This window comes from Schistocerca nitens, chromosome 2 (assembly GCF_023898315.1).
Source record: "Schistocerca nitens isolate TAMUIC-IGC-003100 chromosome 2, iqSchNite1.1, whole genome shotgun sequence".
Classification (NCBI taxonomy): Eukaryota; Metazoa; Arthropoda; class Insecta; order Orthoptera; family Acrididae; genus Schistocerca; species Schistocerca nitens.
In genome coordinates, this window is record NC_064615.1 from 1,067,830,392 (window position 1) to 1,067,846,903 (window position 16,512).

The 16,512-nt window shown below is 41.3% G+C and overlaps 1 protein-coding gene across 1 annotated transcript in view; it reads left to right on the plus strand.

Moving 5' to 3' along the window:
• LOC126237452 (NADH-ubiquinone oxidoreductase 75 kDa subunit, mitochondrial) overlaps nucleotides 1-16,512 on the plus strand; it is a 113,292-nt gene that overhangs the window by 43,450 nt on the left and 53,330 nt on the right. Inside the window, exon 6 of the mRNA XM_049947585.1 lies at nucleotides 10,599-10,820. Coding sequence (XP_049803542.1) covers nucleotides 10,599-10,820 — 222 coding nt within the window. The remainder of the gene's footprint in view (nucleotides 1-10,598; nucleotides 10,821-16,512) is intronic.

A 16,512-nucleotide genomic window follows, 5' to 3' on the forward strand; every position in this document is an offset into this window, starting at 1 on the left:
ACTTACACCTTCTAGAGCACGTTGGGTGGCACGGGATACATGCGGACGTGCATTGTCCTGTTGGAACAGCAAGTTCCCTTGCCGGTCTAGGAATGGTAGAACGATGGGTTCGATGACGGTTTGGATGTACCGTGCACTATTCAGTGTCCCCTCGACGATCACCAGTGGTGTACGGCCAGTGTAGGAGATCGCTCCCCACACCATGATGCCGGGTGTTGGCCCTGTGTGCCTCGGTCGTATGCAGTCCTGATTGTGGCGCTCACCTGCACGGCGCCAAACACGCATACGACCATCATTGGCACCAAGGCAGAAGCGACTCTCATCGCTGAAGACGACACGTCTCCATTCGTCCCTCCATTCACGCCTGTCGCGACACCACTGGAGGCGGGCTGCACGATGTTGGGGCGTGAGCGGAAGACGGCCTAACGGTGTGCGGGACCGTAGCCCAGCTTCATGGAGACGGTTGCGAATGGTCCTCGCCGATACCCCAGGAGCAACAGTGTCCCTAATTTGCTGAGAAGTGGCGGTGCGGTCCCCTACGGCACTGCGTAGGATCCTACGGTCTTGGCGTGCATCCGTGCGTGGCTGCGGTCCGGTCCCAGGTCGACGGGCACGTGCATCTTCCGCCGACCACTGGCGACAACATCGATGTACTGTGGAGACCTCACGCCCCACCTGTTGAGCAATTCGGCGGTACGTCCACCCGGCCTCCCGCATGCCCACTATACGCCCTCGCTCAAAGTCCGTCAACTGCACATACGGTTCACGTCCACGCTGTCGCGGCATGCTACCAGTGTTAAAGACTGCGATGGAGCTCCGTATGCCACGGCAAACTGGCTGACACTGACGGCGGCGGTGCACAAATGCTGCGCAGCTAGCGCCATTCGACGGCCAACACCGCAGTTCGTGGTGTGTCCGCTGTGCCGTGCGTGTGATCATTGCTTGTACAGCCCTCTCGCAGTGTCCGGAGCAAGTATGGTGGGTCTGACACACCGGTGTCAATGTGTTCTTTTTTCCATTTCCAGGAGTGTAAATGACAGTTCTTAACTTTGAGAAATACAGGTGTGTCACAAGCAGAGGGCGACAGACAAACAAGAAGTATAGACAATGCTACATAGTAGAAGCGATATGACTAGTCGTGTTGCTATTCTTGAACTCTCTGCTGTAGAACTCGCAGAACTGGCCATGGCCAGTTGGCACGGCGCTTATGTTCTCTTCGCATAGAGGACGCTGCCGTTGCATTGTCATCCAGGAGAGGGGTTGGTCAGCGTGCAATTGGCTAATGTCTTCTTCACAGCCAGCTCTGCTCTAACATTCCCAACTGGCATGCCGGTGTTCGACTTTATGCCAGAGCAGAGAATACGTCATTTTGAGTGAGATTTGTTGTGCTAAAGTGTTAGGAAATGTCATGCTGACGGCTAAACATAGTACCAAATTGCGAGAAGCTTTATTGGATAGTAAAAAAGTATCAGAGTTTTTTGACGCATATTGTATGTACCCATATCACACACACACACACACACACACACACACACACACACACACACACACACAATGTAAATGCAATGTGAGGGGGTTTCTGTGCATAACTTTTACCACCCTATAAAGTTATTTCACACCTTTCATGTTTTCCTGCATTTTACATAATTTTCTTAAAGCTCTTCGGAAAGTGGAGAAGTAGGGCTTTGCTGTACCTACTTAACACAGATGTTGCTAGCATGCCATGCTCATGTTTCCATCAAAAGATATTAGATTCATGTTTCGTGCTTTGTACCAAGATTAAAACTGACATTCAGATATAATTACTATTAAATGTGTTACTTATCAAAATAAAATATATGTAGACGATGATACTGTGAAATCTAGAAGTAATACCCATAATTATCAGATATTAGTGCTAGTTGCTGTTGTTAGTATTCTTTACTGAAGTAGCCAGTAGTGGTTGCTTCTACCTGTTAGAGCATAACTTTACTCCTTCCAGATCCCTGAAGGCTCTTGTTAATAATGGGATTGGTGGAGCAGGATGTGTGAATGAATGAACTGTAACTTATACATGAAGATGTGTCACAAAAATAAGAAATTGGAAAATAAAGTGTCAACAAGCTGAAGGTACTACTTGGTACAGTGTTAATTGCAAAGGTTAGCTAGTGTGGAAGCAGATACATTAATTGCCAGGAAGCTTGTAATTTCCATTGTTAGGGCAGTACTTAGTAATGGGAGCAACATATAGAAAATATGAAAAATAATCTTACTTTCCTTTTCAGCACCCATGTGTTCATTACTCTTACATGTTATATTTCACTTCTGTACCAGCTAACATACCCATGGAGATGGTTTCTAAAACTTTCTACCTCCCTTATTAAAAAATAGAGCTCTCACACATATAGTTCTTGAAGATTATGTAGTTTTCCTGTGTTACATTGATTTGTGATACTCTGCTGAAAGTCTGTTGTACTTGAAGTACTTTATTTGCAGTTGTTTCCATGAAGAGATCTATCACATAGTTCCTCTTCCTTAATATGATATTTTGGTCTGTATTATTGATCACACTACTTGAAGTCAGTTGTTCTTTTGCAAGTGGTTACCAATAGAACAAGTCTTTATTTTTGAATTGTACAAAATCAAGAGGGGGCTTCTTGGAAACCCTATAGATGTTGTTGTTGTTGTGGTCTTCAGTCCTGAGACTGGTTTGATGCAACTCTCCATGCTACTCTATCCTGTGCAAGCTTCTTCATCTCTCAGTACCTACTGCAACCTACATCCTTCTGAATCTGCTTAGTGTATTCATCTCTCGGTCTCCCTCTACGATTTTTACCCTCCACACTGCCCTCCAATACTAAATTGGTGATCCCTTGATGCCTCAGAACATGTCCTACCAACCGATCCCTTCTTCTAGTCAAGTTGTGCCACAAACTCCTCTTCTCCCCAATCCTATTCAACACTTCCTCATTAGTTATGTGATCTACCCATCTAATCTTCAGCATTCTTCTGTAGCACCACATTTCGAAAGCTTCTATTCTCTTCTTGTCCAAACTATTTATCGTCCATGTTTCACTTCCATACATGGCTGCACTCCATACAAATATTTTCAGAAACGACTTCCTGACACTTAAATCTGTACTCGATGTTAACAAATTTCTCTTCTTCAGAAACGCTTTCCTTGCCATTGACAGTCTACATTTTATATCCTCTCTACTTCAACCATCATCAGTTATTTTGCTCCCTAAATAGCAAAACTCCTTTACTACTTTAAGTGTCTCATTTCCTAATCTAATTCCCTCTGCATCACCCGACTTAATTCGACTACATTCCATTATCCTCGTTTTGCTTTTGTTGATGTTCATCTTATACCCTCCTTTCAAGACACTATCCATTCCGTTCAACTGCTCTTCCAAGTCCTTAGCTGTCTCTGACAGCATTACAATGTCATCGGCGAACCTCAAAGTTTTTATTTCTTCTCCATGGATTTTAATACCTACTCCAAATTTTTCTTTTGTTTCCTTCACTGCTTGCTTGATATAGAGATTGAATAACATCGGGGAGAGGCTACAACCCTGTCTCACTCCTTTCCCAACCACTGCTTCCCTTTCATGTCCCTTGACTCTTATAACTGCCATCTGGTTTCTGTACAAATTGTAAATAGCTTTTCGCTCCCTGTATTTTACCCCTGCCACCTTCAGAATTTGAAAGAGAGTATTCCAGTCAACATTGTCAAAAGCTTTCTCTGTCTACAAATGCTAGGAACGTAGGTTTGCCTTTCCTTAATCTGGCTTCTAAGATAAGTCGTAGGGTCAGTATTGCCTCACGTGTTCCGATATTTCTACGGAACCCAAACTGATCTTCCCCAAGGTCGGTTTCTACTAGTTTTTCCATTTGTCTGTAAAGAATTCGAGTTAGTATTTTGCAGCCGTGACTTATTAAACTGATAGTTCGGTAATTTTCACATCTGTCAACACCTGCTTTCTTTGGGATTGGAATTATTATATTCTTCTTGAAGTCTGAGGGTATTTCGCCTGTCTCATACATCTTGCTCACCAGATGGTAGAGTTTTGTCAGGACTGGCTCTCCCATGGCCGCCAGTAGTTCTAATGGAATGTTGTCTACTCCTGGGGCCTTGTTTCGACTCAGGTCTTTCAGGGCTCTGTCAAACTCTTCACACAGCATCATATATCCCATTTCATCTTCATCTACATCCTCTTCCATTTCCATAATATTGTCCTCAAGTACATCGCCCTTGTATAGACCCTCTATATACTCCTTCCACCTTTCTACTTTCCCTTCTTTGCTTAGAACTGGGTTTCCATCTGAGCTCTTGATATTCATACAAGTGGTTCTCTTCTCTCCAAAGGTCTCTTTAATTTTCCTGTAGGCAGTATCTATCTTACCCCTAGTGAGACAAGCCTCTACATCCTTACATTTGTCCTCTAGCCATCCCTGTTTAGCCATTTTGCACTTTCTGTCGATCTCATTTTTGAGACGTTTGTATTCCTTTATGCCTGCTTCATTTACTGCATTTTTATATTTTCTCCTTTCATCAATTAAATTCAATATTTCTTCTGTTACCCAACGATTTCTACTAGCCCTCGTCTTTTTACCTAATTGATCCTCTGCTGCCTTCACCACTTCATCCCTCAAAGCTACCCATTCTTCTTCTACTGTATTTCTTTCCCCCATTCTTGCCAATTGTTCCCTTATGCTCTCCCTGAAACTCTGTACAACTTCTGGTTTAGTCAGTTTATCAAGGTCCCATCTCCTTAAATTCCCACCTTTTTGCAGTTTCTTCAGTTTTAATCTACAGTTCATAACGAATAGATTGTGGTCAGAGTCCATGTCTGCCCCTGGAAATGTCTTACGATTTAAAACCTGGTTCCTAAATCTCTGTCTTACCATTATAAAATCTATCTGAAACCTGTCAGTATCTCCAGGCTTCTTCCATGTATACAATCTTCTTTTATGAGTCTTGAACCAAGTGTTAGCTATGATTAGGTTGTGCTCTGTGCAAAATTCCATCAGGCGGCTTCCTCTTTCGTTTCTTACCCCCAATCCATATTCACCTACTGTTTCCTTCTCTCCCTTTTCCTAATGACGAATTCCAGTCACCCATGACTATTAAATTTTCGTCTCCCTTCACTATCTGAATAATTTCTTTTATTTCATCATACATTTCTTCAATTTCTTCGTCATCTGCAGAGCTAGTAGGCATATAAACTTGTACTACTGTGGTAGGCATGGGCTTCGTATCTATCTTGGCCACAGTAATGCATTCACTATGCTGTTTGTAGTAGCTTACCGCATTCCTATTTTCCTATTCATTATTAAACCTACTCCTGCATTACCTCTATTTGATTTTGTGTTTATAACCCTGTAGTCACCCGACCAGAAGTCTTGTTCCTCCTGCCACCGAACTTCACTAATTCCCACTATATCTAACTTTAACCTATCCATTTCCCTTTTTAAATTTTCTAACCTACCTGCCCGATTAAGGGATCTGATATTCCACGCTCCGATCCGTAGAACGCCAGTTTTCTTTCTCCTGATAACGATGTCCTGAGTAGTCCCCGCCCGGAGATCCGAATGGGAGACTATTTTACCTCCGGATTATTTTACCCAAGAGGACGCCATCATCATTTAACCATACAGTAAAGCTACATGCCCTCGGGAAAAATTACGGCTGTAGTTTTCCCTTGCTTTCAGCCGTTTGCAGTACCAGCACAGCAAGGCTGTTTTGGTTAGTGTTACAAGGCTAGATCAGTCAATCATCCAGACTGTTGCCCCTGCAACTACTGAAAAGGCTGCTGCCCCTCTTCAGGAACCACACATTTGTCTGGCCTCTAAACAGATACCCCTCCGTTGTGGTTGCACCTACGGTACGGCTATCTGTATCGCTGAGGCACGCAAGCCTCCCCACCAACGGCAAGGTCCATGGTTCATCGGGGGGCCTATAGATGTATCCTTTGTGATCAAAAGTGCCTGCCACTTCAAAAAGGTCTACTTCTGTGTATTAATAGCCTCTCCTAATTCATGAAGCCTGAAACTCAGCTTGAGTACTGTCTTCTTGGAATGCTTTCTGAGGTTTATAATCAACATGACACTGTGCATCATTAGCATGTACAGGCAGAAATGTGATTTTTCTCATCAGATGACACATTTACGTTCCTCTACTTGTGAACGAGACTTTTTCGTGTGCCTTTACTTTACTCTACTTTTCTTAAATCCCTTCTGGGTGTTGGTTTGAAAATAGGTGAGAAAATACTGGTGCAGACATTGTAGAAACATGTATCTAAAACAAAGTGACTTTCATTCATACATGGGACACATGCTAGTGTTCCTGTCTGTTATCATCATTTACTATCTGTAATTGTGACTAGAATTTCCTTGCAGCACAAAATTTCTGCCCTTATTGGTAAATCTGTACATGGCAACAAACATGTGAATTCTGCCACTTCCTCCATATGGTGAGTTTTAGAATGCCTGAAGGTAGATAACCTGCTATTAACACTCCACTATGTGGGCATTGCGATCCGTGTTACCCATAGGAAACGAAACAAGTACTGCACAGTACAAACTTCATGAATGTTTTGAACACTAGCATATATTCAAGCAATGGTTCCCATTCAATCTTCTTCACACAATGTACAGGCAATTGATTTTATTAGCTTTTAGTGGAAGATAATTTTTTCTGTGAGTTTTGATGTGATTTTCTACTTTCTAAGCTGAGTTTTGTCAAGAAAGACACTGGCAGCAACTTTCATGGTCTGCTATTTCTGTCATCACAGTTTTGGTATATGACTTACCCGATAACACAATACTGCAAAAGGAAATATTTCAAGTGTTGTGCTTTAACAAGATTGTTTCCTTCGATTTCAGGCTAACTCAGATAGTTATGCTACAATTTCTAATTTGAGTAAATTATTAAGTAAATGTGATTCTTTTTGTAATTAAAGTTATTATCCCAAAAAAAGATATCCAGGACCTGAAAGTGGTTTTGACTTCTGCTCTTGTTTATATATAAATTGAAGCAGGGATATGATTCTTAATCAGTTAGCATGAAGGACTTACTGCACAATATATTAAAAAGACAGCACGTAGTTATCTGTTGATGAGTTGTTGTCAGTGTTCACTTTTCTTGCAGCAATGTAAGCTAATCTCTCATGTCTTAACCTGGTCACCATCTCAGGCTGTGCTGTATACTCAGAAATAAGGCTGTCAGGAAACTCTGGGAGCTACTGTACAACCCAGTTTTCAATCAGTTTAGGCTAATGCGTCATGTTGTAACTTAACCAGAAATTCAGATTGGGGCTCCATAATCTATGACAATTATTGCATAACTATATTTACTGGTCACTCGGTTTGCTGCACTTTAAGCTAAGCACTGCTTTGACAGTGCAGCCACTACCTCAGACTGCATTATACAGTCCGTAGACCCCAAAATGTGTTTCTAGTAACAAATTAACTGCTCTCATGAGTTTCATGGCTTTCCCTCAAAACTATCTGTATGATGCGAAACTAGCCTACGACGTACAAGTTAAGTCACTTAATAAAGGAAAAATCTTCCATTCTAGATTGTATTGTTGGCTCACTGCTATTCTTGATCTTTATACATGATTTAGAAGACAATCTGATCAATCGTCTTAAGATTGTCTGCAGATGACACTGTTGTTTACCATCTAGTAAAGCCAGCAGAATATCAAATGAGTCACAAAATGATTTAGACAAGATATTTGCTTACCTGGAAAGATTTAGGTGTTCATTTTTCCCCCATGCTATTAGAGAGTGAAACAGTACAGAAATATTCTATAAGTGGTTCTGTGTACCCTCTGCCAAACACATAGGCGAAAGTTGCAAAGTGATTTTGTAGACATAGATGGAAGAATGCAAGCGTAGGTCTCTGCGGCTGTTGTCACAGCCAATAAAGTTCTTCAGGGTAAGTCAGCACGTGATTTTTGCTAACTGTTGAATGAGAAAAACTTTAAGTTCCTATCTACTGATGGTAAAGGGTGTATTTGTAATCTAGAAGGATATTGAAGGTGAGGGGAGGGGGCTACGTTACAACTGCTGCTTCTGTCTCATTCCCCTATTTCCACCAGCGGCAAGCAGTTAAGTGAACAGCAGTCAGGAACATCATCTACTTCCACCAGTGACAAGAAATAATGCAAAAACCAATAAAAGGACATCTTAACATCCCTTCTCCTTATCCTCAGTACCCTATCAGATTACGATAACTGCCTCTTTTGCCAGTATATAAGAACTAAATGTTTTTCTCATTCAGCAGTTGGCAAAAAACACCCTGTGAAAGGCCATTTGCAAGTGCCCAAAACGTCGAAGACTTTTACGCATTGACAATGCAGTCACATACCCTGAAGAATTTTATTGACTGTAGGTGGAAGAAGTTTTATTTATTGGCATCCAACTCAAATTAAAAACAGGTTGTTTCTTAGCTCTTGGTAGTGACTAGAAAACATGCAGTACCAGTCAGCGTCATTCATGTACTGTCATTTCATCTATTGTTACCAGCCACATCACCGAAAGTTTCTTACGGTTTGTGTGTCATACATACGGTATCAAAAAGTGTCATAGCTTTTAAGGAAACATGGGCAAGTCAAAGTATTGGACCTGTATTTGGGAAGAGTAGGGCTTGATCCTCATCAGCCTGTAACAGTTCTGCCTGCTTAAATTATACATTTGTTTTGATTGTCCTCGGTGCCAATGTACTGCATTGCTACACTGGCTGAAAAATGGGTTGTGGATTCTGATACTGACTACTGTAAATAATGTAGCACACAGGTGCACAGTTGTGTTTCACAGTAATTTAATTTCAGTTTTCACAGCCCCCTAATAATTCACAGTTATATGGCCAGTACACTATTGTTTAACTTTCGATAAGCCTCACTAATAGTGTGTAGGCGAACCTCCACATACTGCTACGTTTACTATTGAACATCTGCCAGCAGTAGAAACCTAACCACAAAGTTCACAGTTCTTGAAGAATAGATAGGTGTGTATGGAGCAGACACTGTCATTGTTTCAACATGTGGCCTAATTGTGTAACATTTATTTCACAGTTAAGTTGAAGCATTGTTGTCGTTCTAACCAACACAGGTTCCTCGTCTGAAACTTGGCCGTGGACTGACTGTCTCATGACCAAAAATTGGGCCCATATAATAGGCCCTGAAATTACACATTGTTTAAAGTTAAATTTACAGAAATTGCAATTAAAACTCAATTCATTAAATTAACTGAATACATTGAAAAATTCTGTCTTTTTAACAGTTTATTCTACTACAAGGGTTAGGCCAAATTATTTGCTTAAATGATGAAATTAACATACATAGATATGAAAGCAATACATTTGACAAAACTGTTAATTACTTTGGAATTAATGAAGGGCTGGCTTTGCTAATATGTTTTTGAATAGAGCGAAATAGATACTTTAAGATTACTGGTATTTGTTCCTCCAAATGTTTATAATTAGTACAGAATATATATTTGTTTATGTCAACAATAGAATTTAAGTTAAGAAACAATTTCTGGTTTCACCCTATAATGAAAGATACTAACTAGGAATAGTCAAAATAAATTAGAAAAATCCATTACATACATAAAACTAAGCACAAAATTAGATCTGTTGCTATATTCTTTAAAACTGAGGGTCAGCCTTTCTCTATTATGATAATACAGATTATATTCACATATGTTAATGGTAATTAGTTAAAATTAAAAAAAAAAAAGAAAAAGCGAATTGAAGTAGGCAGATAGCAAAACAAGAGAGGAAGTAAAATTATCCCAGCTTGCTTTGTCACAAGCCCATCAATTTACCAGAAATCTCTCAAAGAGGATAATAACATAGCTCATCTAACAAAGCCATTGCTACTCCCCCCCCCCTTTCCCCTCCAGCACCCTGTTTTCCATCTGTTCTTCTTCATCTGTTGTTATCTTTGTCAGTGAGTTGTTAAGATTGATCAAACTTGCCTTTTTTCTGAGATTTTTGAAAAATAAAGGGAAAAATGAGGTGGGAATATCATTCACCTCAAAGGAAGTTAGTGCTAAATGTTAAGTTACTGCGTACTGCTATCCTCCCTCCCCCCCTTCCATTGCCCCACCCCCCCTCCCCTACCCCTCCTCGTGATGCTGTTTTTGCAGTTTCTTTCCTTCATCTGAAATGAAAATGCATTAGAAAGTAATCCATTTTTCATTGACAAGAGTCTGGTAGTATTATGCAAGATGTTAGAATTTTTTAAATTTTACTGCATGAAGAACATTATTATTATTATTATTATTATTATTTTTTTTTTTTAATTATGTTGTTAGATTAAGGTAACTGTTTTAAGAATTGCTTGTCAGATGCTAGTAATACACGTTACTTTGTAGGAAGACAAGCAGACCAAAAGAAATGAAAACTTTAAAGGGTTGGAGTTTATGCTTGGTTGTAAATGTTTAGTGTACAAAGATGTTCCTTTTTCATGTATGAAAACCTGTGTATTTAGTATTGTGTACCTCTTTTGTCATTGGTAGGCCTAACTGCTAGTGGTCCTCTACCTTAGCTAGTGGTCCTCTACCTTAGCTAGTTTGTACAACATTTAATGTAAATTGTTTTCCAGGTTGGAACATATGTGCAGAAGTTTTTCCTATCTGAACTTTCTGGAAATGTGATTGATCTATGCCCAGTGGGTGCTTTAACATCAAAGCCATACTCCTTCACTGCTCGACCTTGGGAAACAAGGAAAACTGAAAGTGTTGATGTTCTGGATGCTGTAGGAAGCAACATTGTGGTTACAACACGAACAGGCGAGGTCCTCAGGATACTTCCACGAGAAAATGAGGTAGGTTGAGGGAAGGCATAGAATTATTTAGTAAGAATATCACAGTTTCATCATAACGAGGGACCTTAAAATGTAGCTTCTATTCTTAGAGAAATTAGCATCTATTTTTTGTCAAAATTGGCTTGCCTTTTTTTAAAATTAAAGATGATTAAATGTAAAAATTAAAACATTGCCACAGTTCAGGCCTGAAGACAGAACCTTACTGCTTTTAAATGGTTTTTACAAAAAATTCAAGATTGGAGAAAAAAATAATAATATAACAGATTAATAGTTTACATTCTCCACTATAAGAGCTTTTTGACTGGAATGTTTGTATTTGCAAAAACTTCAACAGTTCTTTTCTGGATGATTTTTGCTTCTTTCCTTCTCATGGGTCTGTTTTAGTTTTCGACAAAAGATGGTTTCTGTTGAGAAGCAGTAGCATTATTCCACCAGTGATGAGTGCTTCTGCGATTTATGGTGTTTCACATCATTATAGTTCTTTTCTTCGCCCAACTTGTCAATTACAAAATCTGCAAAATATTGATTCCGAACTGGTTACACATAAGCTCTGATAAGCATACAGCAAAGCCCTTTCGTGGGCATTTGTAGCCAAGCAATCCATACTTCGCCACACTGCTGATAGAGTGGAAGTAGATCTGAAAAAAAATTCTGTTTGCACATTATGGGAAGTCTCTCAGCTTGGTCAAAATACATTGACTGGTTTTGTTTTATGGTTGCTGTAGTATGGTTTGCAGGCACTATACGATGGCAGTTGGTCATGAGCATAGATAGACAAGAATGTAGACCGTCTGTGGGAAGAGGACTGGTGCAAGAAAAGAAGCCCTCACCTTCTTTTAGGACTAGTGTTCTATGTTTCTATGCAATGATAATGGCTATAGGGATCTGTGCTGATGTTTTGTCTGTGTGTGTGTGTGTGTGTGTGTGTGTGTGTGTGTGTGTGTGTGTGGTCATAATAGAACTCTGTGATGGACCAGGATTAGTTTTTTCACTCTCTCCAAAATAAGAAAACAAGCAATACACAGCAAAGCCGAGTGCACAAAGCATTCGGTAACAGGTATCCCACAAATACTTGCCGATGTTGGCAGTGTTCTAAACAAGGTACATCAAGCCCTGCCTCTAGTGATATCTTACACAACTATAGTCCAAAATATGCACCACTTAAACCTGCCATGCTAAAGTGTCTACATTTACCAACATTTGACTTCAGCTGGCACACAAACGTACATGTTGCTTTGTTGTAACAAGATGCTAGGTCCTACAGCTGCATCCTACTTTGCCGCATGTGGCTTATATATTATACAGGCATTCAACTGCCCCCAATTGACCAGTGGCATGAGAGCAGAACTTACAGGCACAAGAACACTGGTATATCATTATGTTGACCCTTTTTATTTTGCAGACACATTGTTGTGTACATTAGCTTCCCCAATTGGACTTTGCCACGGGCTCTGTAGTACCAGTAAACAAAAACTGGCTACATTTTTTATATGCAGTGGAATCCAAAATTTTCGGGACTGGTGCTGCCATCTGGAAAGTAGGAGTAGTAGATCTTTCCACCGCTAGGTGGCGAGAGCTGCTTATCTGATGAGTCAGTGTGCGGAGTGGCATTCAGCTGGGAGGACGTGTTGTGTGTCCACAGTGATATCCATAATACTCTGTGTTTGATGTGTGGTTGAAGTGTTCACAGACCTTCGTCAGACGGCATCTGATGATCCAACCTTCTTATCACGGGTTATCACCGGCGGCGAGAGCTGGATTTATGGTTATGACCCAGAGACAAAGCAACAATCGTCCCAGTGGAAGAGCCCGGGCTCTCCAAGACCCAAAAACGTGAGACAGGTGAAGAGCAAAGTGAAGAGCATGATTATCAGTTTTTTTGGTACCAAGGGAATTGTGCACAAAGAATTCATCCCACCCAACCAAACAGTGAATTCCGCGTACTACTGTGACGTTTTGCGATGGCTCGTGAAAACGTGCAGCGACAACGGCCCAAACTTTGGCGTCAAGGGAACTGGTTGCTGCATCACGACAACACGCCCTGTCACATGTCCTTGCCCACCAGGACCTTTCTGGCAAACAGCAACATGGCAGTTGTACCCCACCCACTGTACTCGCCAGATTTGGCACCTTGCGACATAGCGCTATTCCCAAAACTGAAACTCAGGTTGAAAGGCCATTGGTTACACACTCTGGAGAGGATTCAAGAAGTATCACTGGCAGTGATACACCCCCAAAGAACAGGACTTCCAGAAAACATTTGACCAGTGGCAGAAGCACTGGGATCGGTGTGTACATGAGAATGGGAACTACTTCAAGGTTGATGGTGACCATTAGTCTAAAGGCAAGGCTTTCAACAGATGGCAGCACCAGTCCCAAAAATTTTGGGTAGCAACTTGTATTTATAGGTAGCAAAAATGAGATCGTAAATAAATGTCTCATAGGCAGAAAAATTGTCTCAGACTCTGCAGTCAACCTCTTGGACCTGAAGATAATGAAACAGACCACCTTTGCTTCTGTTTATTTTTGCTTCCCAGGAGTAGTATTTTGCCAATTTCTATAACGTGAGAGTAATCTTCCCGCAGTGGTAACACCAGTTCCCGTCAGATCACCAAAGTTAAGCACTGTCGGGTTGGGCTAGCACTTGGATGGTTGACCATCCGGTCTGCTGAGTGCTGTTGGCAAGCGGGGTGTACTCAGCCTTTGTGAGGCAAACTGAGGAGCTACTTGATTGAGAAGTAGCGGCCCCAGTCTCGGAAACTGGCATATGGCTGGGAGAGCAATGTGCTGACCACATGCCACTCCATATTCGCATCCAGTGACGCCTGTGGGCTGAGGATGACACGGCGGCCAATCAGTACCGTTGGGCCTTCATGGCCTGTTCGGGAGGAGAGTTCACAAAAATATATTGTCTGCTGTGATTAGGAATTTGAAAAATTCATACTTTGTATAAATCCGACAATAGATGTAAATTCTCCCTCATAATGCTAAAATGTGAAATTACTTGATAAATGTAGTTTCAGACCAAAATCCAGACTACTATTTTATCTGAGATACTTTGAAATAGGTTTATTTTCTGGGTATAAGTATCAAAAATGTAACAAATCTTCAGGTGATGATTAAGGATTACAAATAAAACGACAAAAGTTTTCTGTGTATGGTACCATGTTATATTATAAAAGAGTATTACTGGTGATATCACTGTTACAGTGGCCTTCTTGTGGGTCCACTGGAGTACTTCTGCTGTCAAGAGTCAATTAGTTTTTCTTATGACTACGCACTGAGTGTGACATTATGTGATAATTAAAAAGGCTGTAGTTGACCACATCAGGCAGAACTAGTGGGAACTTTACTACAGTAGGCTATTGTGCTTGTGGGAGTGAAGATCTACTGTTGTCTGTTGTTTCTTGCAATACGTACTATGAATGGTAGTCATCAGGTGTGAACTTCTGATTTCCTCCTGCTGGACGCAGGTCGTGTGGCAGTAGTTGCTTTCCTGTTAACGCTTGCGTCTCATGTTGTTAGCGTGGCCTGTTATGCTGTGATGGCTGACAGCTATAGTGGGGCAGGCTAGAGTCCTTCCCCTCTGTTCGTGTTGCTGAGATGTTTCGATATTTTGATGGCCTCTCTGACCTTGTGTTTAACGATCCACTCATTAAATTTTATTTGCTTGCCACAGCTTCCTGCAGATTTGTTGTACAGCCCAAGTTGACTGTAGCACTCATGCTCCCATATGCACATTGCTACTTTCTTGCTAGTCTCACCAGTGTGTATTTCTCTACACTCAATTTCCACCTTGTGCAGACTTGGTGTGCAGTGAATCTATCTTGTCGTTGGCGGTGCCTAGCACATTCTCGATCTTGTGGTTGTTGTAGCAGACAGGCTGGACTCAGGATAGCTTCTAGTGCACTGTCTGTGTCTACCCATTAATAGGGTAACTCAAATAATGAAAACCCAGGATGGAATGTAACAGTGTTATGAAAAGGATAGTTACTAGTCACCATATAGCAGAGATACTGAGTCACAGATAGGCACAACAAAAAGACGGTCAGAAAGTGAGCTTGTGGCCAACAAGGCCTTTATTAGGGAATGCTCACAGACAGAAAGCTCAGTGTGGTGCAAATGTGTAAAGCAAGCAGGCAACCATGTCACAGACACACTCAAGCTTCCTACAGTCAACTGAATGAGTTTGAAAGGGGTCAAATTATGGCCTTCAAAGTGGTGGGATATGTCATTTCGGAGAATTCACACAAGTTAGATGTGCTGCATTAATTGTGTGCCAGTGCTGATATCAGTGGTCATTTGAACATTTCCACACAAATAGAAGACATTCTGGATGTCCACGCAGCACAGATGCCCGCTAGGATCATTGTACTGCACGGGCAGTAGTGGCAGATCGTATGGCTAATACAGCACAGATAAGAGGGCTTGTGAGCCTAGATGTGTTAAAATTTACTGTTGTAAGAAAGTTATTAGTAGTGGGACTAAGGGCATATGCACCTCTAGCACATCTTCCACTCAAGCCACAACATTCATGCGCACAGGCTTGATTGGTGCTGTAAGAGGATCACTTGGAAGATGGAATGACGCACTGTGGTTTTCAGCGATGAAAGCAGATTCTCCCTGCATGCAAGTGATGGCCATTTGCGCATACGACATAGTCCTGGTGAGTGCTGTATCATTGAGAGCATTTGTCAGAGACACACTAGTCCCTCACAGGCCTTATGGTCTAGGGTGGGATAAGCTAAAACTCTTTCACCTTTTGTGTTTGTGAAGGGGATGCTAAGCAGCACTCGGTATGTGCAGAATGTTGTTAGACGCATTCTTTTGCTGTGCTTGCAACAGGAAGGTGATGTGTTGTTCCAACAGGATAATGCTCATCCACAAACTGCCTGTGAAACTCAATGTGCTGTGCAAGATGTGCAGCAACTTACCTGGCCAGCATGATCTCCGGACTTGTCTCCAAACAAGTACATTTGGGAAACGATGGGATGAGAATTGACTTGTGCGATTCATCAGCGAAAGAGACTTACAGAACTATGTGAACATGTTGAGCAGGTGTGGCATAACATAACCCAGGACAATATTTGCCATCTGTGTGATCAACTGAATGTCAGAGCCAATGCCAGCACCAGCACCTGCATTGTCGTCTGTGGAGACTGCACCACATATTAATATATACTAATATGAGCCTGGCAGCTCAGAACTGCTTGTGCCATTGATTTGTAAGTGTAATCATTTTATGTACTCCATATGCACTGTTGCAACAATAAATCTTGAGTGAATTGGAAACCTCTAAAAGCTCGTACAGAATTTTTTTCTTGCAGTCTGCATGTCCTTTCGTGCCAACTTCAGGTATATGCTGTGCCCCAGTGTGCCAGCCATTGTCCACGTCTAGGAATGAAATTACACCATTCTTCTCTGCTTGAAGTATGAACTAGATCTTTCCATACATTTTCTTCAAATATTTGTAAAATGTGTAGCTTTGTTTCACTGTGGGACCATATAGTGTTGTCTATGTATCTGAACCAGCAGTGTGGGCGTAAGTAGCAGAACGAAGTGTGGTGGCTTCATAGGCCTTCATGAACATGCTGGCTGCGAATGGGGTTAGGGGAGAACTCATTTCCATACTGTCAATTTGCTTGTAGTATTCTTCTTGCCAATTGAAGTATGTTAATGGCAAACGTAGTTC